At 46.4% G+C, this 26,863-nt stretch overlaps 1 protein-coding gene across 1 annotated transcript; it reads left to right on the top strand.

Annotated features, from left to right (window-relative positions):
• Positions 1 to 7,568: 7,568 nt before the first annotated feature.
• Positions 7,569 to 11,616, top strand: MB (myoglobin). Its single transcript, XM_059846309.1, has 3 exons — positions 7,569 to 7,750; positions 9,848 to 10,070; positions 10,768 to 11,616. The coding sequence occupies exons 1-3, from the start codon at positions 7,656 to 7,658 to the stop codon at positions 10,912 to 10,914; spliced, it is 465 nt and encodes a 154-aa protein (XP_059702292.1). The 5' UTR covers positions 7,569 to 7,655; the 3' UTR covers positions 10,915 to 11,616.
• Positions 11,617 to 26,863: the final 15,247 nt, after the last annotated feature.

Genomic DNA, 26,863 nt, shown 5'->3' with positions numbered 1-26,863 from the left:
GGAGATTCATTTTTGTTGTTGGTTGGGGTTTTTTTTGGATGAGCACTTAAAGCTCTTTGTGAATGGTTAGAAAATGATTATCAGATTTTTTGTCTTTGTGCATTGGCTGATCTTCTGCAAAGTCACCAAGTCAGCAGGTTGTTTTAAAGAGTTTTACCTACTAAGGCTGCAGCCATGTCTGAAGTATATTATGGGGAGCATGTGTAAGAGGATTAACAAAAATTATGAACACATGAAGAATTCTGCCTATGGTTGTTAAATGCAAGTATGCAAATATAACCTTGGGAAGTCCTTTAGCCTCAAGTTGTTGTGATGGAATAGAGCTGTTCCTGCTTCTTATACTTTCTCTGGGCCCCTGCCACTAGTGTTGTTGGGGGAAGAGGACAGATGAGATAGCTGTCCATGAATTCTGTGTATATAAGATGGTTAGAGGTGAGCTTTCCAAAGGTGCCCAGCCTGGGACATGTGTATGTGCAATCCCAGACCCCAGAGAGCTGGAAGGGCTGGCCAGACTGAGCATTTGGCAGGGATGCCATGTTACACCTGCACCACTGCCTAAGGAACCACAGGACTGGGATTCTCAGCAGAGGTGAAATCTTCCAGTATTTGTAATTTTTGTGCCAGTATCTTGCAGCCAGCAGCAAGACCCACCACTGTGTTTGTCTTGCCAGCAGGACCCTGAAGTGGAAAGGGCAAAAGATTTGTTTGCAGGCACAGCAAAGGAAACAAAAGGGAAGAGACGCAGAACAGAGATCCCACCCCAACTGAGTGGTAAGTGTTCTGTTAAGGCAGCCAGGCCACAGGTGCTATGCTCAGGGTGCTCACTCCTGCCCAGTGCTGATTTGCTTGAAGAAAACTGTCATTATTTTGCCAAGTATTTTTTATCAGAGGGATCAGTTTTCCTGCAGGAGTTCCCAGTAAGACCAGCAGAACACAGAAAGCACTACTGGATTAGGGGCTGCTTCAACTGGTGCTGCTTCTCAGAAGAGAAGTAGTCCTGGTTGATCCTCTCCTCCCTAAGGGAGCACTTGGTGTTGGAATGATAATGCAAAATGAGACCTTGAACTTTGAAAAGGGCCAACTGCAACTGGCAGCGAGAACCTGCTGGAGCTCATTAAAAGGCAAGTGTAAGCATCAATAAAAATGAGGGGTAGATCTTGGCTTCCCCCCGGGCTCTTATCTCGTAGAAGCTCCGTGCTTTGTGGATGAGAGGCTGTTTTGCAGGCAAAGGGAATGAAAACATGTGTCTTTTTTCTCTCTTTTCACCCCATGAAACTCAGGCAAAGGAAACCCTAATCTGTATGTGCTGTCCCACGAGGTAGACAGTGCTGCCTGGGGTTTTGGAGGATGGCTCCATGGGTGTTCCTTCCACAAAGGATCCCTGCATAAGTAGCTCTGCCTCCCCGTCCAACATGTGTTGGTCTAGCTGTGTGACAAACCAGACCACAGAACTTATCTGGCTTCAAAATGCACTCTCCAAAAGATAAACAGTTACTTCAAACTCAGACCAGTTCCTTAATCCAGTTCATTTGAAGCCCTCATAAAGAACTGCACAGGCATTGTGGGGTGGGGGAGGATCTGCTATCATTGCCTCCAAATCCAATTTAAACACATGCACAGCCTCATATTAAGTGCTGATAGCTTGAGGGCCATTGCCTGCCCAGTGTACTGAGAAGGAAATTTGCAGCTGTATCACCCAATTTTACTATGTAGTGATGGGCTCTCCCACTCATTTTTTGGGAGGCTGAGAGCCCACAGCTAAGCTGTACACTGTGTGCTGAGGCCCAGTGCCTCCTCCTCCTTGAGGAGCAGCTCAGCCAGGAGGAATTATTTACTGTTGTTGGCTCCCTTCAGACTCTGGGCATGGCTGTTGATGTGTCCCTAGGAAGGGAGGGCTGCACACAGGGCACTTGTTTGCGCAGTGGCTCAGCTCTTTCACTGCTGAGGCTCCTCTCACTCTGGTCTTGGCCATGCTGCAGTTGCTGCTGCCTTTGCATGCACCTCTCCAGCAGTACCCAGAAACCTTGCAAGGCACCACCCATATACCCAAGACACTGGGAAAAGGAGAATTAGGACATTCTCTGGCATAAGGCATGGAGTGGGGAGTGGCTACCCCTTCCAGCTGCCTGGCTTTCATCTAACCCATCACAAAATCCCAGCCTCAGCCATGTTGTAAATTTCTCTGTTGCAGCTTCCTGTGGGTAGCTCTGAGCTGCAGAGCTCAGGGTGGCAGGCAGACACCCAATACTGAAAGCAGGCTGATTGCTTGACCTTTTCTGCCCATATGTGTTTTTGTGGCCCTGCCTTTCTCCGTTGTCTTTCAGCAGGCTCTAGTTACAATATTTTATTGATGATGAGGGACTACGGAGGAATTCCTCTCTTGCTTTAGTGTTTCAAAGGGTACTACACAAATTCTTGAGTGCCAGTATGGTTTTACAAAGTCTAATCCACCTGAAGAGACTGCTGCATGGCACATCTCCCACTGACTCCTGGAGATCTCCAGGGTCGCACTGGCATAACCCATGTTCTTACCTCTAAAAACAATTTTCTCCTTTTGCTCCTGGGTGGATGAGGCTTTAAAATCTGCCTGTTGTTCCCTAATCATACACCTCATTTCTTTAACTGCACTCACAGTTTCCCCCACAAAATCCTCAGCCCTTTTGTGCTCTGCATTCTCAGTCCTTCAGAGAAGGTTTGCATCCCCAGAAAGAGCTGCTGCAGCCTCAGAGACAGCTTCAGTTTCTGTATTGTAGCCTAAATATTCTTGTCCTGGATTGCCCTTCTGCTTTCCCGCACGTTCTCCCACTGAATGCAAGCACTGATGTGCAAGAAGTGTCTTGTTTAGCCAAGATAAACGTTTTTCCCAGGTGCTGTGCAGAGTTAACACACATTGTGAGATGCCTCAATAATTGCACAGGAGCTGTGGGTCATGCCTGTGTTATGTCTAATACTCACCAAAGGCTGGATCCTGTGAGCACCGAAGTGAAGGTAAAGCTACCTCTGATTTTACGGCACAGGGCTTGATCCCAGAGAGAATCCATGGTAAGTACGTAGCACAGTTCTGCAAACTCACAGCCCAAATCTTGTCCTGATGCTGAAACATTCTGCTCCTAGTCCTTCCTCTTCCTTTTAAGCAAGCAGGTCAGGTCACCTCTCAGCTGCTGAAATCCATCAGTGTGCAGGAGCCCTGCCTGGAGGCATTGCTAAGAATAGTGTCTAAGAACAAGGGGAAGAGAGGAGTGAGCCTGGAATGGATTTGGCCACTGCCATCATCATTTAGACTCCATCTCATTTCCTACAAGCAGTGGAGGCTACACAACACTCAGTTAAAGATGGTGCTCTTTTGTGACAGTCTTCTGCTTCTCAGAGCACTGAAGTCAGTGGCAGGGCTGCCCAAAAACCAATGCCCTTGCCCTGCTATAAGATCCCATTAATGCATCTCTTACCTCTCCAGCTAAAGCTGCTGCGAGTGCAGGACTCTCACCTGTCTGTCTGCATGGACTGAGCTGCAGGCTCCTGAAACAAAGTACAAATAAGTCTCTTAGAAGAAGCTGTATTTCAGCAAAATGCCATAGAAACCACAGCTGTGCTACAGAGGGCCTTTTCCCTGGCATTATGCAAGAGGTAATTATGTAAGTTGTTGTTATATAATATTCCTGGCTTTTTCGGAATGCCAGCCTCCCCCTGACCACAACAGTGTGTATTACTTACGTCATGTCACCCAGGCTCGCAGCAGAGCTGGGGCTGCTGTCATCACCGCTCCCAGCCATGGGACCCTTGGCTGCTCTCAGGGCTTTTTAAAAATTATGTTGTGGGGAAAATGCAGCTCATTGAAAAGAAAAAAAATATTTGATCAAAGTATCCATTTGTTCCTCTGAGACATTTTGCTGTGTAAGCACACAAGATGGTTTGGGCTGTTTCTTGAGGAAGGACTGGATTTTGGAACATCTCTGTCTATTTCTTTCTGGAAAATTTATTTCACAAACTTACTTCAAATGAAAAAGAAATCTGATTTCTACCAGTGCCTCTCTCTTGGGTGCCCATTTCCCTGCTTGCAGCAGGTCTGGCTGCAGAGGAAACAGAGCTAGAAATTTGTTCTCTTAACCACCAAGGCAGTGTGGGGGACTGCTGGGCTCTCCAACATTCATTTTCCCAACCAGGGTTGGATTTCTCTCTTCACAACAGTGATACTATAGGGAAAAAAATGGATATGGCCAAACAAACTTGGATCTGGTCCATCCCAGACCTGGCTGGTGTGTGTTCCTCTGTGTCCCCCAGCTCTACCTGGGCAGCTGAGCCCCATAGGAATAACCCCAAAACAGCTGACGTTTCTGAAACTATACCCAAGAGCCAATGCCTGCTCTTTCACTGGTGAGTCTGTGGGCTCAAGCGAGTCATAGAATTCTCCATCAAAGAGAAGGACAAGTGGCATTTCTGTCCATGGAATTGTGGCATGTTCTAAATTAATTAATACCTGTAGAAAGGTTTGCCAGCTGTAGAGGGTGGAGCAAGGCAGAGGTGGGATTGCATCCACTGTTTTGCCAGAGACCGCTCTTCACCTGCCTGCTGAGCCTGTTAGGTGGGCGGACCTTTCCTAAGCACCTTTGGGTAGCATTTTGGGTAGAAACAAACCCCATGAAGTCTCTAGAACAGTATTTCTCCTCGCGGCAGTACCCGGAGTCTCAGCTATAGCTCTACTGCTGTCCCATGGGATCGTCCTCTGTCCCCAAGCCGTCACTCCAGCCCTCTGCAATATCAAGGCTGGGGGACAGGGGGGAAGGCACAGCGTCCCAAGTGACCAAGGAATAACGATGTCTCTACACCCCGCATTAAAAATGAGCACCTTACAACAGTTCGGCACCCAACGCTGCAGCCCTGCCTGCCTCGGGGTCACCTTCCTACCTCCGAAATGAGAGCTCTGCCGGCCGGCCGGCTCCCCGAGCCTTCCAGTCGCGGCAGGGCTGGGACGCGTCCCCGGTGCCCGCGGCTCGGCCTCCCGTGGCCACGAGGTGGCAGCAAGCCCTGGCCCACGGGGCCGGAGCCGCGGCACCTCCGGGCCGGGCCGGGCCGGGCCGGGCCGGGCAGCGCTGCGGACCCGCGCCGGACACCGAGCCACGGAGCGGCCGGGCTGGGGAAGGCCCCCGAGTCACCCAGGCACCCCACCCTGCTCCAGCAGGGGCTGCTCGAGCACGTTCACCCGAGGGGCTTTGCAGTGGGGTGAAAGCGGCCGCATTGCGGCAGCGAGGCACCCCAAAGCCTAGCCAAAAGCATCCGAGGTCCATTTCTGCTGCTTTAGTGACACTGCTTCAGGTGTGGGTGCAGAGACGGAGCCACGTGTGCCGGCACGGCCCCGGTGTAGGCTGAGCTGCTTTAAACAGGCTATTCAGTCACCCGGTGCGTTTTAAAGGAGGCAGGCCATGTGCTGGCTCTCTGTGGTTTGTGTTTATCCAGATGATTATGCAAGTGATAGATTTTGCCCCAAGGGGAAGACAAGAGGACTGTAGATATTAAAATGTTATGTCCTTTTGATGGCTGCGGGGTTGAGGGGTGGTCTGGTGCACTATAAAACTTATAGTATTTCTGTAGACTATTTATTTAAGCTCTAGGGAGAAGAACTTATGATTTCATTTCATTACTATGCTTGCAGAAATAAGCAACATGGAATCTCATACCCATTTTAAGTATTCTGACAATTTAATGTTAATGTCCATACCAGGAGTTTTGGCTTCACAGCCCTGGGGAAAGCTACAGAGAGCAAAGAGTCGACCAATTTCAAATGGAGTTATTACAGCAACTGCGTAGTTCCAGCTTGGGGAATATACAGAGCTCGGTGCATAAGCAGCAGCCTCTCATGTACCAGGAGCACATTTCTGTTGTGTCTGAAAGGTGTGTAAACCAGTAAGGTCAGTGTTCAGGATCCTGCCCAAGCCTGGAAGGATACAAATGCTTCATTACTGCTGTGAGGACATGGGCAGTGAGGCTGCAGATATGTCGTCTCCGCTGTCTCAGCCCTGTGCTGTGGAGAACTGCACAGGGAATGAGTTGGAGGAGTACTAACCTCTATTCCATCAGTTTAGCTTAGTTTGGCTAATTGGCAGTGACATGGTGTTTGCACCAGGATGAAATCTTGAAATTGAAGTGTTGGATGTAGATTTTTGGATGTGAAGCAAACTAGTGCATAGAGGAGATGGAAGTGGAGGATTTCAGAGTCTTGAGTTGACTTGGCTGACAGAGGCTTGCAACATGTAATAGCCAAAATGTCCTTACTTCGAGGCTTGGATGCCAGCTGACACCTCCACTGGGCTTTTGCCTCCCTTCTTACCCACAGCATTCCCTTTAAATCTGTGTTTCTAAGGCATGTGAAGCTCTGTACCCCCATCATCCTTGCTGCTCAATTATCATTGTATATGGGCACTTCTCTCCCCTTGCAAGGCTAGAGCAGGGAACCTGTAGGGAGTGGAAGGATGCAGAGGCACTGATGAAGCTCAGGTCCTGCAGCACTGTGGTAGACACTGTGGGATTGAATGCTTTTCTCCTGAATTCCAAGGTAGGTGTCTTCAGCCTCTGGTTGATATTTGTTGCCTGACTTCTCCTTGGAAACATCCAGAGGCAGGTGCATGGTTCGGGACAGCAATACTGGCTGGGCTTTGTTATCAGACTGTGCTCTGCAGCCACCCCCAGAAGGGACCAGTCACTCCACTGGTGTGCCAGGCCTTTACCAGTCCTGACAGAAAGTCTGGGAACTCTCCCAAAGCATATCCACATGGTTTGTCAGCTCAGTGGCTTTTCCTTCCAACACTGAAATTTGTTTGGCTTGACAGAAGTACCCGAGAGCAGAACTGCTGATTAGGTGGGTGTTGAATGTAGCTTTGCTATGTCCTCATGTCTCTGGTCTGCTGCACATTACCTGGCTCAGTTGTACATCTCTTGGCTCCAATATCCAGACTCAGCCATCAGCTAATCCTAGGTGTTTCCTAGAAGAGCAGGCAGAAGGATCCTGGCAGGCAGATGTGGGAGAACTGGCTCCCATACAGCTTTTATCCCCTCATTCCTCCTGCAGCAGGTGGGGAAATGACAGGGCTGCTTTGAATGTGGTTATCTCTTTAGAGCATGTCACAAATGGTGTGTTACCCCAGGAGAACAGGATGGTGAGATCATTATGGGAAGGGAAAAGCCTTTGGAGTGATGGAGTCAATGCTATTGGCTGTCCCAGCCTTTTCTCCTGCCTGCCCTTGGCCGGCCAGGGGACATGGAGGCAGGGTGGCCTTGCAGATGACTGTGCTCTTCAGAAATCTCCTGCCATAAAGCTTGACACTGTCTCTGGGTCCTTAGGAACCTGGGACAGGCTCCTGGCACAGCATTCCGGCAGTGCCCTTTCTGTCTAGAGTGGGACATGTGCCAGTCCAATACGAGAAGCAGAAATTATGCCATCAGTGGCACCCACAATAGTACCTGACCCAAAATAGCTTCCTAGGAAAAAACAAGGAGGCTGATTAGGTTAGACAAGCCTGAAAGAGAGCAAGAAGTCCAGCTGATGATTGACAGGTGTAGGTTTGTGGGCAGGGGCTATAAATCCCACGGGTGAGCTCTTCAGCTACCCTTTGGGGAAAGGCAAACGGCTGCAGGAAGCACTCGGGACCTGTCTTTGGTGAACCATGGGGCTCAGTGACCAGGAATGGCAGCAAGTCCTGACAGTCTGGGGAAAGGTGGAGTCCGACCTCGCTGGCCATGGCCATCAAGTTTTAATGAGGTAGGCAAGGAGCTTCAGTTCTAAGAGTAAAGCTGAGAGCTTTTGATGAGAGACATGCTTGTCAGTGTTTATTTCACCAAGGTGTTTTCTTTCTTGTAGGGTGGTGGTTTTTCCATTGCTATTTTCTGGGTAAAAATTACTCACTGTGTAAATTGGCTGTGCTTCTGTCTCTCCATCTCTCTATGGGTGCAGGAGCAGACCAGTGCTGCTTTTAATACATGGCTGTGCTTTGTCTCTCTACCTCTGGTGGCCAAGCTCTGCTTTGGATCCTCATTTCCCAAGCACTACAGTGAGAAATGCTGGAGTGAAGTGTGTGTCATGGGGCTTCAGATGCTCTGCAGAAAGGATGTGGGGAGGCAGAGAAGGAATGAAAAGAGAGGAACATCACCTCTGTGGCAATTTTCTTGGCATCTATTTCAGTAAAATTTACTACAAAGTACCTGAGAGTTTCCCTCTCCCCACCTTAGTCTCACCTGACAGAACCCTGCCCATCCTGCATTTTGGCCAGAAATCTGTGCGATAACACTTGTTCATTACCTCATCATGAATTTGAGGTCTAAGTATGAAGTGAGGCACATCCTTCCCCTTACTTCCCTTCTCCATTACTCCAGTGTCAGAAGTGCTGCTGAGGTCTCCAGTTGAGAGGACCCCATCCTCCATGTCCTTGTGCTTCTGGCACTCAGAGTGGTGAACACCCCAGATACTGCAAAGTGGGAAAGAACATTCAGTGGACACTGGAGCCTAACTTGTCCCTTAAGACCAGAGAGGATGCAGGGGAGATTCTCTTCAGCTCTCCTCTCAGACTGTGCACACTCAAATGGGTGTGGTACAGACACTGTACCACTGTATCAATGGAAGGGTACAAACACTGAGGAGAGTAGTGGGGATCTGGCACCTGCTTGGGGGTTTCTACCTAAGCATGGCTAAGGCAAGGAGCCCACATCTCCAGGCACAACTACTGCAAAGCTGTGAAAAATGTTTTTCAAAGATGAGCCAAAGAAAGGGGCTGTTTTCCTTACCTTTATCGTACTCCAGATCAGCTGCCATTTGAAGGGAAGGGAATGGAGTGGCAATGAAGAGGGTGTAAATGTGATGGCTTTCCCCTCTTGTGGTCCAGAGCAGGCAGGCTGGAGGGGTAGCAGGAACCTGAGCCATTGTCACCCATCCGTCTCTGAGGTGGCTACTTTGGCTCTGAATTTGCCACATGCTAGTGAAAGCAGTTCCCAATGGAAAAGTAGTACCATTTTTTTACAAGTATCACAGAGTAGAGCATGGCATTAAATAAATAGATGTCAGCCTGTAGTTTCGTGCTCCCCTGCCAACCCAGGTCTCCTCCAAGGAGTTTCTGAGGGAGGAGAGAGGGAAGAGCGAAGGGAGAGAGGGTGGGAAAAAAGGTTAGGAACCAAATTCCTCCATGTCTGCAATAATAGGGTTTGGGGGCACAGTAAACTCTCCCATCCAGATGACATTCAAGAACACACAACCTCCAGATATAAGGGACTTGAGGTTGGGGGCTGGTTTTTGTTTGTTTGTTTGTGTTTCTTTGTGTGTGTTTGTTTGTGGGGTTTTTTTGGGGTTTTTTTGGGTTTTTGTTGTTGTTGTTGTTGTTGTTGTTGTTGTTGTTGTTGTTGTTTTCTATGAGAAGCTTGTAGAGCTCTCATGTCTTGGCCAACAAATCATGGGCTGATAAGAGAGTCTGTGTGAGAGGCAGGGGTCTATAGGTTGTCTCTCAAGCAACAGTAAATTCATGAAGACAGACAGTTTTGTCTGCTTTTGGTTTTCCTTCACATACAAGAACTCACCTCTCAGTATCATGACTCACCTTGGCTCTTGTCTCTGTCTTAAAACCGTTGACATAATCCAGGGGATGGGTGCCAAAGAGTTATCAGAACTGTATGGAAAAAAATACACTTCCTCTGTTGCTCTAGTTGGGCATGTTTAGGGCAGTGTCTCTGTCATGACCGGAGGGAATGGAAATAGACAGGGGTGATCATCTTAGGAAATGGGTAAGAAGATGGGATTAAAATAGATTGAGTACTCAAAAGGAGGTATGTCAGGAGCTTCTCCTCTCCAAAGTCCCTCTGCTTTTATCCACAGACTCTTTCAGGACCATCCTGAGACCCTTGAAAAGTTCGAAAAGTTCAAAGGCCTGAAAACCCCTGATGCGATGAAGGGCTCTGAAGATCTGAAGAAACATGGAGTTACTGTTCTTACCCAGCTGGGCAAAATCCTGAAGGCAAAGGGTAATCATGAGGCCGAGTTGAAACCCCTGGCTCAGACCCATGCAACCAAGCACAAAATCCCTGTCAAATATCTGGAGGTATGGAAAAGGGCAAGAAGTCTCAGTGTCTGATGTGTAGTGAATGTGTGCAAGACAGCTGTGTGAGAGTTGGGCTTTCATTTATTGATGACTAGTTGGACTTCAGTGAGCTCTCCCTCAAGTCCAGGATCTGTGTGTACAAGCAGGAGGAGGCACAGAAAGGGCTCATGGTATGCAAATGGTATGTGAATATCCAAGTTTAGATTTCCCATTCCAAACACCACACACAGTCTGACCAACCCTTGACAACAATAAACCAGCCCATGCAGCCTATGCATGCCTGGGAAACTGTATTACATAAGGACTGTCAGTGACAGGACGCAAGGGACATACAATTTTAGAGTAAGCCCTGGAGGATCCATTGGAGACCAAGACCCATAAAACTAAGTGTTATACAAACACAGGCCATGAATTTGCAGTCTTAATGGATGAGGCCGACAAAAAGTGGAAAGGGCCATGGCCTACTCAAGGTCATGAAGCAGATCAGCGTCAGAGCTAGGAATAGAGCCCAGTGCTTCTGCCTAGCCCAGACTCCTTGCATACTAGACCTCTCTGTCTCTCCAGAGGCTGCAGGAAGGCCTACTGAATTAGCTCAGAGATATTTCCAGGCTCTGCAACCTATTTCTTAGTCTGGCTTTTCTGAAAATAAACCTTGAGTGTCCCTTCAGTTTTTCTTTCTCTCTTTCCTTCTTCACAGTTCATTTCTGAAGTAATTATCAAGGTCCTTGCGGAAAAACACGCTGCAGACTTTGGGGCTGATGCCCAGGCTGCAATGAAGAAAGCTCTGGAGCTGTTCCGAAATGATATGGCCAGCAAGTACAAGGAGTTCGGTTTCCAGGGTTAGCACATACGCACAAAGGAGCACCACGATGGAGGGCCTGGCCACGCATCTTTCCCCAGCGCTATTTTGGACATCTCACAATTGGCCATCTCTGGTGTGTGGGAAAGCTTTGATGAGAGGCCAAAAGTCACTCCAGGCAGCATAGAGGCACTCAGAGTGATATCCATGATAAACTGTCATTTCCTGGCTTCATGTATACAAAAGAAATATTCTGCTATTTTAGGAAAAATAACATTAGGGATTATCTGTGAGCTTCAGGCTATTTTATCCCCTTTCTCTCTCTCTCCCTGAAACTCAGTCTCATCTGAGAGGCAAATGGCATGGCCAAAGATGAAGGGATGTGGAGGATCAAGGGAATTGCTGAGTGTGGTGAATGAGTGAAGGAATTACTCAAATGAGAGATGTGAGAATGGGAAGCAGAGACACAGCATCCCATTGCTCCCACAGGTGAGACTGTTAGCAGGTTACTATGGAGAGCTTCCAGCACAGTGTTACCTTGCTTTGTGGGGGTGAATGCAGCCAGTCAGTCTCCAGTGCCTGCCAGCTCTGGAGGGTTTAGTTGTTAAACTTGCATTAGCAAAAATACAAAGAGCAGTACTGCCTGTGATCTGTAGGCTTCTAGCAGCCGCCACTATGCATCTGAAGGTCTGTTGCCCTGGGAAGTGAAATACATATTTCTCAGAAAATAAAAATCCCTGCACCAGAGTTGTGTGTTTGCTCCTGGCTGTACGAACACCCCAGTGAGAACTGGGGAAAAGGTGAAAGTGGAAAGGTGTTTTGCATACATATCTGGCTGCAGAGCAACCTGCACTGTCAGTCCATGACCTGAGCAGCATGTGGCATCTGTCTTAGCCAGGGACTTGGGGCACTCAGATGTCCCCATGGTGACATGACCTGATTACTGGACCTCACAGCACAAGACAGCAGCCTCAGCTCAGTGCCTAAGTGCTGAGAGAAGTGCTCCCTCACTAAAGGCTGGGGCCACTGCTATGCTGGGGGAATGTGGTGAGGGAAAGTCCCTTATTCATTTATGAGGAGGTGGCATGTGCAAGCAATGCAGTGCATTGCTCTCTCCAGACACTGGAAAGGGGGGATGATCAGCTCAGGTGGAGGGCTGCAATGGCAACATATGCTCTGAAGACCCAAACTCTGGTCTTTGCAGTCTTTTGATTTTTTGCTGAGGTGCCTCTGCAGTGCATGCTACACTGTATTTACAAATGTACACCCACATCCTGTGGGGGACCTTAAGGGACAGACATAATGGCAAGATACCTCCCTCTGCCTGTTGCCCTCTCCCCATCCCAACACCAGGGGGTTGTGGCTAGGGGAAATGCATGGAAGTGACACAGCAGCTCTTTTTGGTGTGAAGAAATTAATGCACCTTATCTCACAGAGACAGTCTGAGGGCAAGCACAAGGAGGAAAAATGAAGTGCTCAGTAACAGGAGCTACTAGCAGGACCTAGTTCAAGGTACTCCCTGCTGCACTGTGTGCAATGGAGACAGTGAAGGAGCCACCAGCTCCCTTAAAAATCAATCCTGAACCAGCATGATCTGCTGGGTCTTTGGTCAGGGCAAAGGCCAAAAGAATTCAGTCTCTGAAAGGAGAAGGAACAATAAATTCCTTCGCAGAACCATGCATATCTGATTTCTTGCTGTTTACAATTCCTCACTTTACCTCTGGGAGCTTGCTTGGTGTTTCAACCTTTCAGAGGGGGTCACAAAGGCATATGCTGTCACCTAGATGAAGTTACAGCCAGGTGGTCCCTGGCTTAAGCAGTATGCTTCGTCTGACTCCAGTCTAGTCTGTCTGGTTTTGTGGGGAGGGCAATATATGTAATTAAGGTCTAGGATTGCTTGTCCAACACAATAAGATTTCCTGCCAGTGACAACAGACTCTGCTTTAGGATTAAAAGCTCTGCTATAGCAGCTGCCTCCGTCAGTCTGAGTGGGACTGGAGTTGTCTAGATATTTTTATGTAGGGCAGTGTGGTGGAGGAGGGAGAGTTTGCATGTGTGTTGTGCCTAGTTACCGGTTATTAGGTACCTGGACTAAATGTCAGGCCATTAGAAGCACTGAGCTTCTCTCTGCCTGCCTTACCCCACTGTGTCAGTGCACTAGGAACCATCTTTAAATCTGCTGGTCAGATGTGGGGCCTGACAGAGGTTTTCTGGTTATGCCTATGGCTCAGTGAAGATGTGCAAGCTGAGATGAAGCAGCACATTCGGGTACCAATAACAGTGAAAGTAACTCCAGCATGCTCAGTGATTTGGGGTGTTTGTGGTAAAATCCACCTCTCTGCACCTTTGCTACTCTAGGCACAGAGTATACCCTTGGCTGAGTCCTGACATAAATGCAGGGATATATGTAATTCCTACAGAGTGAGTCTATAAAACTCCTGCAATGGCCCTGGCTTTAAGGACAGGGGAAATTTCCTACAACAAAGCAGATGGTGGGAAAAGGATTTTTTTAGCTCTGTGCTATATTGATTCAGAGTCTTTGTTGGAGGCCCCCCTTTAACTCTGCTGCTAGCACATAAAATTTTTCTGGTTCATATATAGGACAAAGTCCTTTAGTGGAGATAAACCATATCAGCATAAGCCCAGACATTTTTCTCCTTCTTTTCCAGGAATAGCTTTACATCAGGTGGATGGGTCCCAGGGATTTGTCCCCAGCCCCTGTCCCCGCTGGGACCATGTGGTGTGACATACTCATTCCCAGTCACACGATGAGATGTGGACTGTGTGGCTGCCAGCCACCTTGCTCCAGCACGTACGCACCGGCTGCAGCCAGGTCGGGCTCGCAGCCCCTCTCCCCACTGCGGTTTCCATTGCATGCAGAACTCGCCATGGCACTGAGCCAGTGACCTGTCTGAGATCTCTTGGGCTTCAGTGTCAGACACCAGCCACTCATCAGAATCTCAGATGAGGGAAGCAGGCCCTCGCTTCCCAGACGCTGTGCAAATGAGCTGTCAGCCCCAGCCAGGGTGCAACAACACTGCAGGCTGTGCTGCCTGTCCCCCTTGTCTTTCCCTCTGTCTGCTGATCCTGCTGACTCCAATACACCTGCCAACATCAAGTGGCATCACAGAACAAGGGCTGGGGACCATACTATTAATCCTGTGATCTGTCTCTTTGTCGCCTCAGTGGGAGAAAGGGATAGGGCTCCGATGACTAATTATGTTAAATATTTAGCACATTAGTATGAAGCTTGTGACATTCTTCATATTTGCATCTCCCTGCAGGGCTAATGGGAGGAAAGGGCAGAGATGTTTCTAGTCCATGTAATAGTCATCGAACAGATAAGTCTGGTTCCTGGGAGTTGAAGCACAGACAGTGACTGAAGGATATAATGCCTATATTATATTAATTTAATAAAGACACAAATGCTCACCTATACTACATACTTTCAGATGAGAATTATTTTTGTCATGATCCCTATGATTTCTACCACCTGGCCAAAACCTGTCCTCTATGTTATGCCACTGAGGAAAAGAAATAGTGGAACCAGGTGTTTTTGTGATGTAGACATTCTTGCCCATAACATTTTTTTCCAGAAGGTGCATGGCACCAGATCATGTCCTCCTTCTTCCTGGACTCATTTATCCCAAGTTTGTTCAAGTCTGCTTTTCCAGGCTGTGCAGGGCTTAACAATCAGAGTCTGCTTCTCAGACTGAGCACACAGACCCACAGACACATATATACCTATACACAAGCACCAGCTTCAAAATACACAACATAGCAAAGCCCATCTGTCCAAATCCTTCAGATTCCAGCATTCTTGTGCACCAGTTCTTCATCTGAGAGGATGATATATATGAGTTCTCACATCGTGTTCAAATGAAGTACAGCCTTGAAATAGCTAAGGTCTAACCAAGTAAGAAGACAGACTATGCAAGGACAGGGCACCTGGGGAATACTGGTGGGTAGTAGGGCTGTTATATTTCATTAAGTTCTGCCAACACAGTCAAGGAAGTCACTTGGAGCTAAGTGAGAAGAAAAAGCCCAATCAGCCTCTTTTATCCAACAGCCTAATAAATGAGCATTTATGAACACGAAAGAGTCACAACAAAGCAGCCTTCTTAACCGGAACATAAATCCCTCCCTCCTCTGTGATCATAGCCACAACAAGCCCATCTCCCAGTCCTGTGACTTCTATAAAATCCTTATCCAAATGTCAGCAAAGGTGACCTTGTGCCTTTTTAAAGCAGTACTTTATAGTCACTTGACTGCACTTCACCAAAGTCCTTTCCTAGTTTGGCTTTCATCCTCTGCAAATAAATAAACAGAACAGACTGCCTCCACCTTCTTCTCCAGCCCTGCAGTGATCACCCGTGATAAGCCATGTCAGACAGGCAGGTCTGGGGCTCTCCTGGGCAGGGCAAGGCAAGCCCTGGCATGGGGCATGCCATCATAGCTGGTAGTTGCATGGACAAGGCAATGTGTTTTTGGGATGGAGAGGGGTACATACTGGTGTGTACTGTAGCTGCACCTTATGTCTGGAGGAGGGCTTTAAGAAAATTATGCCTGTTTCCTGTTTCCCTTCTCCAAGGAAAGATCAGTATAGAATGCAGCTGCTGGGTGCTCGATCTTATTTTAGATTGTCCTTAAAACAGATTCAAATGTTCAAGTGTCAGAATAGATTTGGGTGGAAGACTTTCTGGATTATTAGCACTTAATTCTCTATGTCTCTATGCTTAGCTTGTGGATCTTCCGTTACTTCCCAGTATATATAATTAATGGTGCTTTTATTAATATTTTTTTATCTTCTGTCCTCCCTTAACATGTTTCCTTATTCAAGATAAATTCCAACATCCAAGCTCTCACCAGAGAGGTGGAAAATTCCTGGAGCTGATACCCTCCCCAGGATCTGGGACTGCTCTGCTCAGGGCTTGCATGACATCAGGCTTCTCCTCTTGGCAAGCTTTGGGGTTATCTGGAGAGTTAGCTGATACAGTGTCAAAGTGAGTCTGTGTTTTTTCACTCAGCTGGATGAATAGTCTGGTGCCCTTTGAGGGATGCCACGGATTAACTGTGAGTTGGTTGGGTATAAAGGAGTAAAAATACCACAGAGTTTTGTCTAAACCAGCCATATGGTGTCCCTGCAGAGTCTGTGGCTGAGCAAAGGGTTTGCACCAGTCACGCTGAGACAAGCTGTCCAGAGATGGTGGAAGAGGAGGCAGAGCACACCAAGTGCCTCACTTGCAGCCCTCAGCTCCCCTTCTGAGGGAAAATTAATCTATAGGTCTCCTAAGGAGAAAAGAAAAATGAAATACAGGCCCTGAGGCTATTTACTCTCTTAGTACCTCCTGAAGAGCAGTAGCATCATTCTGACCACCCTTCTGCTGTAATGCAATGGAGAGAGTTTCCTAACTCAAGCTGCTAATTGGTATGCTTTTGTATGGGAAGAAAGATGGAGTTTTCTCATGGTGCTAAGATTACGGATGTGATGCTTTCACAAAGTTGGCCCATCAACCATGAGAAAGAAACTTTTTGTACATTTTGTTTTTGCCATGATAATAGCATGTATTGCTAACTCAACTAATTCCCCAGCTAATTTTAGCATGTCACATTTAAGCTGATGTCCCTATGTCTTTTGCTATGTTCTCTCTAGAGATGAGAAATGATCCCTCAGTGCATAAAGTCATCAATTTTTTTTTTTTCTTTTCAGTCAAAATCCTCTGTCATGAAATGGAATTCTTCATAACAGTCACAAATTTCTAGCTCATAACAAGAAGAGTAATTAGAATATAATTTTTACCATATTTCCTACTATGGTTTTTCTAGTTGAGCAGAGTCATAGCTTCCTTATCTGTTTTAGATCAGAAACTTGTTGACTGTAAGTGTCATCAGGGACAAGCTCTGGTCTAATTTCTAATGGTAATTAAGAACTCAGTTTCATCCAGTTGAAAACTCTCAGTCTCTAAAATACTGAAACAGCACCCCTCTTACAATGTGCCTGAGTTATTTCTCTACTGTTCTTAGCCTAGACTTTAGTTAAAGGCCTATCTATGCTTTCCATCTACAGTACTGTGCAGTTAAGCCCATTTTAGAGAGGGTAAACTGAGGCAGAGAGGCATGAGCACATTGTTTTCAGGCTCTTTTCATTCAGCTGTCCACTAGGTCAGGCTGCTGGCTGCAGGGCAGTGGATGCCTGTGATCCTTTTGTGTAGGAAGACATGTGAAGTTGTGCCATCTGCCAGTGAGCAGTTCTTGCTTTGCAGTGGTTGAGTTTTAGCTCTTGTCAAAGGACATCCTGTGTATAGACGTGCAGTCACAATGCAGGCGCAATGTAAATACCCCAACAGATTACAGATGCTGCATGCAAAATGAAGCAGTCTAAAGACTTTGAGGCTGAACTTGAAACTAAGTTCTCTGGAGATGAACTATGCACTATGGTGGCACTTGAGAAATTGCTAATCTTCTCACTTCCAAAGAAAAGATTCCCAGCCTGAGATAATAAAGGATATGGATATCTAAATATGTCACCAGCAGAAGAGAGGTCTCTAAATCCTAGTGTATGAACTTCAAATCTTCCTGTGTAATTGTGCACATGCTTACAATTTCATCTGTAATCCCTTCCTTGATTTCTAACATTTTGCCACCATCTTGGGTGGGTCTAAGCCATCCAGGTTTCATTTGCCTAACTTAGTTTATAGTCCGTGGAAGTGCCCTTCTTCTGCCTACTTTGGCAGATCCAGTCATATTTTGCCTAATCCAGCTCCAAAAAATGCTGTTCCAGCTACCTCTATCCAATAGTGTGATTCGTGAACAAGGTTCAGCTGCATGGCTGTTATCACATAGATAACTCAGCTCATAATCCTTTGGTCTTTTAAAAATGGGCTGTGTCTTTCCATTTTGGAAAGGGCTTGCCTTCAAGAGATCAGGTTCCAGTGAGGGATCCCTGCCTAGCTCACGTGCCTAGGCTCTAAAGGAGTAGGCTTTAAAAAAAATCAACCAAAAACCCAGTGCTAGTTTTCATACTGACTGTATTTAGCTAGCCCTCCCCTCTCAACACATGGCTGGCTGAGTCCTTTTAAACCATCAAACTCTCTGTTGGTGTGCTGGAGTCCTGGGCAAGTGGCTCAGCCTAGAATATTTCTACCAGTATTTCTAACCAGGGCTGTCTAAAAGCCTTCATACACCTTTAAGGCTGTTACTATCCTAATGGAACCACTCCTTCCCAAGGGTATTCTCTTTGAGAAGAAAAATGGAGAAGGAGAAGATATTTCTGTGCATAGCATCAAGTGACATATTGCAAAGCATGAGGCTGCTTGGGAACAACAGCCTATGTGACAGCCAGCTGTGTGGTGTTCAGAGAGTCTGGGGTTGTTTTTCCTGTGAGCTATGCTTCCAACCTCTCCTCCCACCTCATTGACAGTAACATCTGGATCTACCCGCAGTCATAGTTCTCTTCAGTGAGTGCAACAAGAGAAAGAGGGTTTTCTTTCCTTATAGCTCTGTTTTGAGCAATAAGAAAATATATAGCTTGTGGCTGTGCCTGGCTGGAAGGAATGTACAGATTTCATGGAGGATGGTCAAGAAATATTTCCTTTCCCAACTGCATCACATCCCTGTTCATACACTCAGTGGCTCATAAGTGGGAAGTCTTCAGTTACAATTCTTCTGGCAACATACAGTAGGGAAGAAATAGAAATGGAGGCAATGCTTTTTCTTTCCATCTGTGGTCAGGTTGGAGAGGGACAACACTGCATCACCCTCAGTAAAGGGGTTAATTATGGAGAAAAGTGTGCTAGAGCTTCTCAACATTAGAAATAGACATAAACAGAGTAAGTGCTGCAGAGTACAGCATCGTTTCAAGTACTGGTGTTGGTGAGATAAGAGGTAATACATACTAGAGAGTGTCTATTGAGAGAGAGGAGTGACACATCACTTGTATCTTGAGGGCAGAGCATCTTAGAAATAAATTTAAAGAACAACCTTTCTTTGGGCATTTAATTTCCCTCCTGTTGGAAGTGCTTACCTACAGTTACCTACAATTAAGTCTGTGATGAGAGCGCATGTGTGTGGGTGTACGTGTAAGTATGTACAGCACAAAGGCTGTAGTTAATACACAGAACTAAATGTTTCATTCCGGAGTCCCAAACGTACACGGACTCTCAATACTCATCAATTTCAGTGGGTGTGAGCTTTCAAAGACCTGGATTCATGCAGTAAATTCTTTGCCACAGGCTTAGGATTAGTGATTTTTTTTTCTGCTCATGATGCAGTACAAACTTGGAAATCAGTTCTGCATCTATTCATCAGCTGAAGTATGAGCCCCTTTTATTAGTGCCTTTTGTAGCAATAACTGTGATCTATTTAAAGCCTTCAAACTGCAATTCCCCACAGCAAATGTAGTGGAAGCAGATATCCATGGAAATGAGTCAAAATGAGCTTGTGTTGCTGTGCAAAGGGTGGGTTCTGTTCTGCTCAGCAACAGTTACTGAATTCATGCCACCTGGGCTTTGTCTCCTTCTTCAGTGGTTTGAGGCTTGGTGCTAGGTCTCCTGGGGAAGTTTTGCTGCCATTTACAGTCCCTGCTTCATATTCACTCTCTTTCATTTCTCCCCCTTACGGGGCATTCAAGGAGGAGACACTGCTTTTCTTGTGCCCTAGCTTTGCATCCTCAAAGATGTCATGGCTAAATCCATGACCTGCCAGCCATGATCCCCTGTTAACAGCAGCAAACTCATCTCAGCAAGTGATCCTTAAACAAGAACTGTGAAGCTGCATATATGGGTTAAGTGTTGGAGGAAACCAGGGGGGACCAGCCAGATACTTTTATTTGGGAAACTGTTGAAATGCTTTGGTTTGTTTGTGGTTTTTTTGGTGGGTTTTTTTTTTTTTGTTGTTGGTGGTGGTGGTGGGTGGGTTGTTTTTTGTTTTGTTTTGTTTTGTTTTGCTTTTTGTTTTTTTCTTTTCTTAATGAACTGTTTTATTTAAATCTCATCCTCTGCACTTGGCTGACTGGTGTCAGAGCTAGCCAAGTGCAAGGTTTCTCTGCCTAGTAGAATACCATAGATGGCTATTAAGAATTCTGGATAGGAAATATTTTGGTAGAAATTACTGTGTAAACCAAGGCTCATATTTACAACAGGAGTTTTTCCCTGTTAGGTTGTTCTTATTGGAGCGGGACTGGAGCAAACTGAGAAAAGAGCAAAAGATGCACTATATATGCCTAAGAAGGCAGAGTGGTGTCCTTGCAGTGTGTACTGACCCTTGCAGGAGTGGTCAAAAGTCCATAGAAAACCCTCATAAATCCATATGAGGACCAAAACTGTTCAATATTAGTACAATTTAAATGTACAATTAGTACAATTTAATAGTAATGGCCGGGGTAGTGGGATCAAGTGCATCCTCAGCAATTTTGCAGATGACACCAAGCTGAGTGAGGCAGTTGATGTAGTAGTGGCAAGGGATGATCCCAAGTTCTGCTCCACTCTTAAGCTGTATATTGTTGTGTCCTGAGAAGACTGTTCTGTGGAGGAATTAATGCAACTCCCCAGTACAGCCTAAACTAATTGTCATGTCATCGCTTGCTCATTTGCTTATGTTTCCCTGAGTAATTGGGATTTGGCCTGTGACAGAGACAGAAATGGGAAGCATATTGCCCACTAAGGCTGCAGAGAAAGACTGTAAATGGTGACATAAGTCAAGTAGAAGTTTGATTCATGTTTGGTAGCACAGCACAAGGGTCAAGAAGGAATCCTCTGGGAAACTGAGCAAGGAAAAATGGGAAAGGAAAAAAAAAAGCACTTTAACTAGCACTGCCTAGTTCTTCTTTCTTGTCATCATTTCTTTGGGATGTTGTCACATGCGTTACTGGAAGAGATATTGTTTGGCCCAAGTACATGGCATTTCTTCCTCCCAACTCTTCAGTAAATCCTAAAGTTCTTTTCAAACCAAGATTACTATAAAGCTGGGATTCCTGGCTCAGACTCTTTCTTCCATTCAGTTCATTGTTACTGTCCAATGTCCCAGCTGTGAAACAGCTGCTCACACAGCAGCATCTAGCCAGATGTTGGAGATCTGATTAGACACTGAAATGAGAACTGGAACCAGGGAAAGGACATTTGTATCTTCAGATTCAACATGCTTCTTTATTACACACATGGTGGTGGGCTATGTCATTCTACATTTGGATGACTGGTTTCAGAGTTTCATTGTAGAGCATCTTCCCCAGCATTCCACAGGACATCATTTATCAAAAAAAACCCGAAGAAACAACCTGCCAAAAAAATCATAACTTCCTCAATGAAAACCTTTTGATGCATTTGAGGCACTACCTTTATTATAGCTGGTGGAGGAATGGCTGAGTGTTTAGACAAAGCACAAGAGACCAAAGATAAACAGTCTGTGCTCTGTTGACAACCTCACTGAGCTGACATTTGTTGCCAGTAAGGATTGCACTGAGGTGATTTCCCAATAAGGTAAAATTAATCTGTTTCACTCCCCATGAATGTAAAATATAAGAGCATGGCCATCATTCCTCAAGTTACCTGACTGTCTTCTGCTGGAGGTTCACATTTGCATTGACATAACTGTTACAGAAGACCACATCCAGTTTTGTGGTGCAGCTTCTAAAGTTCCTCTGGAAAAGCTGGGTGTAAGCACAGCCTGCCTGACATGCAGCTGTTGACACCTGCTGTTTCTCTTGTAGGCTTAACCTGCTCCAGAAAGGGACAGTCACTTCAACCAAGGACAGACTTTGCTCATTTGCTTCCAGATGCTCCATCCTGCTGCACAAGGTAATGTGACACGATTTCATTACATGGCCTCTTATACTCAACACAGCTTTAAACTGTGAGACACAAAATACACTGAAATGGATCTACTTGTTCTTCACATAACTCCTTTGGGTAATTGTGAAAGACAGTGTGCTCAGTCTGTAGGAGTAGGCACCACGACACAAAGGACTTCAAAGAGTGATTCTAGCAAGTAGAAGGTGTCAAGACAGGAGGTGGCTTGGCTTACAAAACAGTCAGAGAAAGGAGATGAGCACTGCAACAAAACTGGATTCAGTTGCAGAAAATAACCCCAAATGACATGCTTGACATTAGCTTCATTGTGAGCTCAACTTGAAGTTTTTGGAGAGAAATTCTTTAGCCATGCTGTATTGAAGAACAGAAAAAATGACCTCAGATAATACAGATGATCTCTACTACATTCTAAAGAAGAAAACCCCAAATCTATTTTTCTAATGTCATCTGAGGAGCACTTAGTTATACATAAGATGTAGTTGTTGATACTGTCACAACAGACTTCCCTTGTTTTGGTAGATATAATGGGTTGGATTGCCAGATTTCCAGTCAAGCCAAACAGCATCAAACCATTCCCTGTGAAAAGTTTAAATGCAAATGGTCATACTCTGTCAGCTGTGACTCATTGCATCAAGTCCAATGACTAAGAAGGTCAAGAACAATTAATTCAGAGACGAAGGCACTGAGCCTTTCAATTCTGCTGCTGCACTTCAGAACCATGCTTGGAATAAAACTTGAGAGCTCATTTCATTGTCTTCTCTTCCTGAGCTTTGGGGTCATCATTGTTCCTCTGAATGTGAGCCAAGGACTATGAGGTGAGCTACAGAGGACAGTAGCTGCCTGACAGCTGCTCACAAGGACTTATATTTTGTCTTCCCTTTTCCTTTAACAAGAATTTCCATGATTGGTCATGGAAACCTTCCTGCAACACTGCCAAGGCAAGTTGCCCATACATGAAGACCTTAGTGATATCCAATTTCCCAGATGAGAATTTTCCCACCTGGCATGTGCAGCAAAGGAATTGTTACTCAGGCTTTTAGTTACCAGCACACCACCGGACTTAAAAGCGGTTATAGCACGATGTTTAACAAAATGATATTTGTTGATTTGAAGTGTGTTTTGTCAGAAAATTCCTCCCCGGCCCAGTGGGAAGGCCGGGCCGCCGGGAGCCGCAAAAGCATTCCGAGCCTTGCGGCCAAAGGGCTGCCCCAGGAACCACCGTGTTTGCACAGCTGCAGCGCCCTGGCTCGGGCCGTGTGTGAGGCCTGGGAGCCGCCGTTCAGGGGACGCTCTCAACCCGCTGCTGGGGTCACGACTGCCGCTGCAATAGTGGGAAGCGCTTTCCCGTTGTTTCAAATCCCCCAGCCTCCAAACAATCAATTTCCTCAGAATTCTGCATTCTGTGCAGGAGTTCGTATTTTGGTGGCAGCCCGGGGGGGGTTGGAGCCAGTTCTGGGCACAGGCGGGGGCCCTGGCGCGGACATGGCGCGGGGCCGTCACTGAGGGGGAGCCGCCACGAGATGGCGCCCTAGCGCCTCGCGCCCCCGCTGAGGGGGACGGGTGATTTTTCCTCCTTTTTATTTTCTTTTTTCTTTTTTTTTTTTTCCCTGCTGATTTGTTTTTTCTTTGGCTTCTTGCACCCCCTTCCCCACCGTCTCCCACAGACAGCCCGGGGCGCTGTGCAGAGCTGTGGGTGAGGGAGGGTGGAGGCGGCTGTGCAGCGCAGAGCGCGGCGGGATCCCGGCTGCCGGCCCTGGCGGAGGAGTGTGAGGGTGGCTCCCGGGATAGCCCCCGGCAGGGAAAGCGTGCTGGCCTATCCCTTTGCTGCTCCCACACGCATCCCCAGCCTCACTCCTCCTTCCGTCCTCTGCCACTCACACCTCCACCTGCCCCACTGGCCACTCCTGTGTTTTTTGGTTGCCCTGTACCAAAGGCTCAGGTGTTTGCAGGTGAGGGACAACGAAATGCAACCCAGTGCCAAACCAGCTGGGCAATTCCAGCCCAACGCTCTGGCAAAGCATGCTTTTCCAGGAGGCTTTTTGGTTCCTGGAGGCCTGGGATGGGGACCCTCCTCTCCATCAAACCCCAGCATTTATTGAAGAGTGGTGATCTTGAGCCATTGAACATAGATAAGCCCAGAAGAAAGATGTGGCACCAAAACAGACTAAGAAATCACACCTGCGTGTCATGAGGCTGCTCTAAGCAGCTTCCCCTTCCTTTCTCCATGTGTCCTGCTGTCTTCATCAACTCCAAGGAATGATTTTCCATGAGGCTATAGGGATCTCTGCTGGGGAGAACAATCTGTCCTGTGAACTCTCATTCTTTTTTCCCTATTACAGGTAATTTGTTTGACTGTTGGATGTACTTCATCAGGGGTGTAAGCTAGATCATTGTACTAACCTCATCTTAAAACTTTTTACTTCTCTTGATTGTCTTTAAGTGCACTCAAAAGCTCACAGGGCCTGCTTGGTGCTGGATATTCTGAGCTCTGCAGCTTTTCTTAAAAGCAGATCTTAGGTCTTTTGAATTACAATGGCATGAAAATCTTTGAGACAAAAGATGGAGTGGAAAATGTGATAGCTGTTCTGCAATTAAAAAAACAAAAATAAATAGCAGATTCTGTTCTTTCTGTATAGGGGGCTTAGTGTGTAGGAATTTACAAACTCAGTTAAAAATAAACCAACCCCAGACTGATTAACATGAAAAGTCAATTAAAAAAAAAAAGAAAGAAAGAAAACTTCTAAACCATAGGAAACAAAATGATTTTTGGAAGCATCTTTTCCCTTAATTGGACATCTATTTCTAGATGGAGTCATTTGTGCACGGAATCCAGCTGTATGGCTTTTGTTTGGCAGTGAAATGATCAGTTCCTGAAAGTGTGAATGTCATGTGGAGAGCCCCATCCATGCCTTGAAAAGGACTGCTGCCCAAGCAGGGCTTTGTTGGCAGTGTCAGAGGGTGCAGAATCAAGCTGTGTTGTAATCCCTAATTGTATGTATTCAGATAATGGCCTTTTAATGGTACTGGTGGCTTTGTGGGTTGTAGTTAGTGGCCCAAGAGGGGGGTGGAAGTCCATGTGCCAGGTTAGTCCAGGATCTGCTGCTTTTATGAAAAGCCAGAGGAGGTGGGTCTGGGTGTAGGCAGGACAGGCACAGGGCAGCCCTGCTTCTGCAGCTCCCCTTGCCTCTGCCAGGGCTGTTGACACACTCTGGCTGGTGGCTCCTGACACACTCTGGCTGGGGGCTGATGGCTAATGCTGGGATGTGCAGCTACTGCTCCAAGTACTCTCTTTCCCGTGAATGACTGCAGGAGGATCTGTCCCTACCCTTAAGAACTCTCTCCCAGCCTTCCATCTTCCATTGCCTTTTACATCATCTTCCCTTAAGGCTTCCTTTCTCACATCAAAATTTACCTGTCCAGACTCCTCATCCTGCAGATGTCAAAGCTCATAACACTCCAATGATATGGCTCTTTTAAAAGCCAGCCCAACCCCATTGCAAACCTCCCCTACTCCCTTCCTCCACTCAGATCTCACTGCCATCAGTGGAAGTGGTGGGGGCTCATTGTTGTTTGACTTTGGGGTATTAGGGCCCCCTGGACCCTTTTACAAGCATTCCTAAGCCTCACAGTACCTATTTCAGCAATATTAACAGCCTAGCTTTGCAGAAGGTGGGACCCATGCCGTACAGGTAAATCTCTGTCCCACTCCAGACAAGTCCTGCCTCCAAATGCACTGAATAACCACTATGCAACACAGATATTTCTGTCACACCCCAGTCTGAGGTATAATTCCTGTTCTTTGTTTGCATCCAGATAAAATTTAGGACCTTCCAACACCCCTTTCAACTCCATAACATCCAAATTAACCCTTCACAGGATGTGAACACAGCTCCAATTCCCAGTCATGCTCAAGCTTTGGAGAGATTCCAGTTCAGTTCTTTGCAGCTCCACACCATTTCTAGCTACCACATGTCACCTCTTCTTAGGCCAACATTTAGAGAAGACTTCTCCATCAAGCTTCCAAGATGTTGGCTGTCAACATGCAGTCATGAAAACCAGCCTCCCACTTCTCTCCTTCCTTCCCTACCTCTCCATCACATTACAGAGTCCCTTGGGCTCCTGCCGTGTGGAAATAATTCCATAAAAACAATCTAGCTGTCTCTGGTAGATGGCTATGGATGCTTTCACAGAGATCCTCCACAAGTAGTGCAGTTTCCTGGTATATCTCTCACCCCTTCACCCTGTGCTGTTTTATTACCAAGGCACCACACAATGGTCCTAAAAACCAACCTCCTTTCTCTCTTTTCCTCCTTAAACTAGACAGTTTATTTTTTACAAGAATAAAAAGCAGCCATGAAGCCATGAGTCCTTCAGGAAAAAAAAGTGTTCCTCTCGTCCTCCCTCCACCTACATGGCATGAATCTTAGGCTGTATTTTGCAAGTTTGATTTGAAGTAAGCTTCTTGCTGCTGGCAGAATCTGCCTCCGCGCCCTCTCTGCTCGTTCAGTGAGTGACACTAATCAGTGGTGTGGGAGGTAAGGACAATATCAAGTACCAAGCTGATTGACAAGCCTCACTCAGAAGGTACATGTACTCCAAAAGGTATGTGAGGGTGAAATAGGGTGGATCAATCCATCTCTTTGTATCATTGCCCAATGCAGGCACTGTTTTTCATTTAAACTAATCGTTCACTGAGAAGAGAAGAAGAAACAAAGCAAGTTTTCCCTAAAAAAGCCCTATTTATGAAGATTTTAGGATATTTTTGGGGTTTTTTTCCCTGTTAGATGAGAAAATGCCTCCATATTAATCACAATATGGAATCTACATGAAAAATCAGACCCTGCTGGGCAGGAAAAGATCCTCTGAATTATCTCAGTGGGAGAGCTGGCACTAATTTACTGCTGTTGTGCTCCAAGTACTTCTGATGCAAAAGATGAATGGAGCTGAAAGTTTGTAGCTTGACTTGCATGTATGTGTAAGCTTTTTGAATAGCATCAGCTGGGCAATGTAAATTGGCATGAGACCCTTGACTCATGGTTAGAGTCAGCAACCTTGCCCTGTGTGACCTGCCCTCACACCTCATTTCTTTTTGAGCAGTCTTCCTTTCCTCCTCCCCATTAGATATATTTTTTGCTACTCCAGAGCCCTAGATGTTGAAATGTGCTGCTGTTTCTCTGCTGTACTATCCATAA

This window comes from Haemorhous mexicanus, chromosome 5 (genome assembly GCF_027477595.1).
Source record: "Haemorhous mexicanus isolate bHaeMex1 chromosome 5, bHaeMex1.pri, whole genome shotgun sequence".
NCBI classification, from domain to species: domain Eukaryota; kingdom Metazoa; phylum Chordata; class Aves; order Passeriformes; family Fringillidae; genus Haemorhous; species Haemorhous mexicanus.
This window is presented reverse-complemented; position numbering and strand designations above follow the sequence as displayed.

What these genes read in the sequence shown, in the direction of transcription:
- MB (XM_059846309.1), top strand. Translation starts at nt 7,656, where the DNA reads ATGGGGCTCAGTGACCAGGAATGGCAGCAAGTCCTGACAGTCTGGGGA. An exon ending in GGCCATCAAGTTTTAATGAG is followed by an intron (nt 7,751 to 9,847) that starts GTAGGCAAGGAG and finishes TTTTATCCACAG; the next exon opens with ACTCTTTCAGGACCATCCTG. An exon ending in TCCCTGTCAAATATCTGGAG is followed by an intron (nt 10,071 to 10,767) that starts GTATGGAAAAGG and finishes CCTTCTTCACAG; the next exon opens with TTCATTTCTGAAGTAATTAT.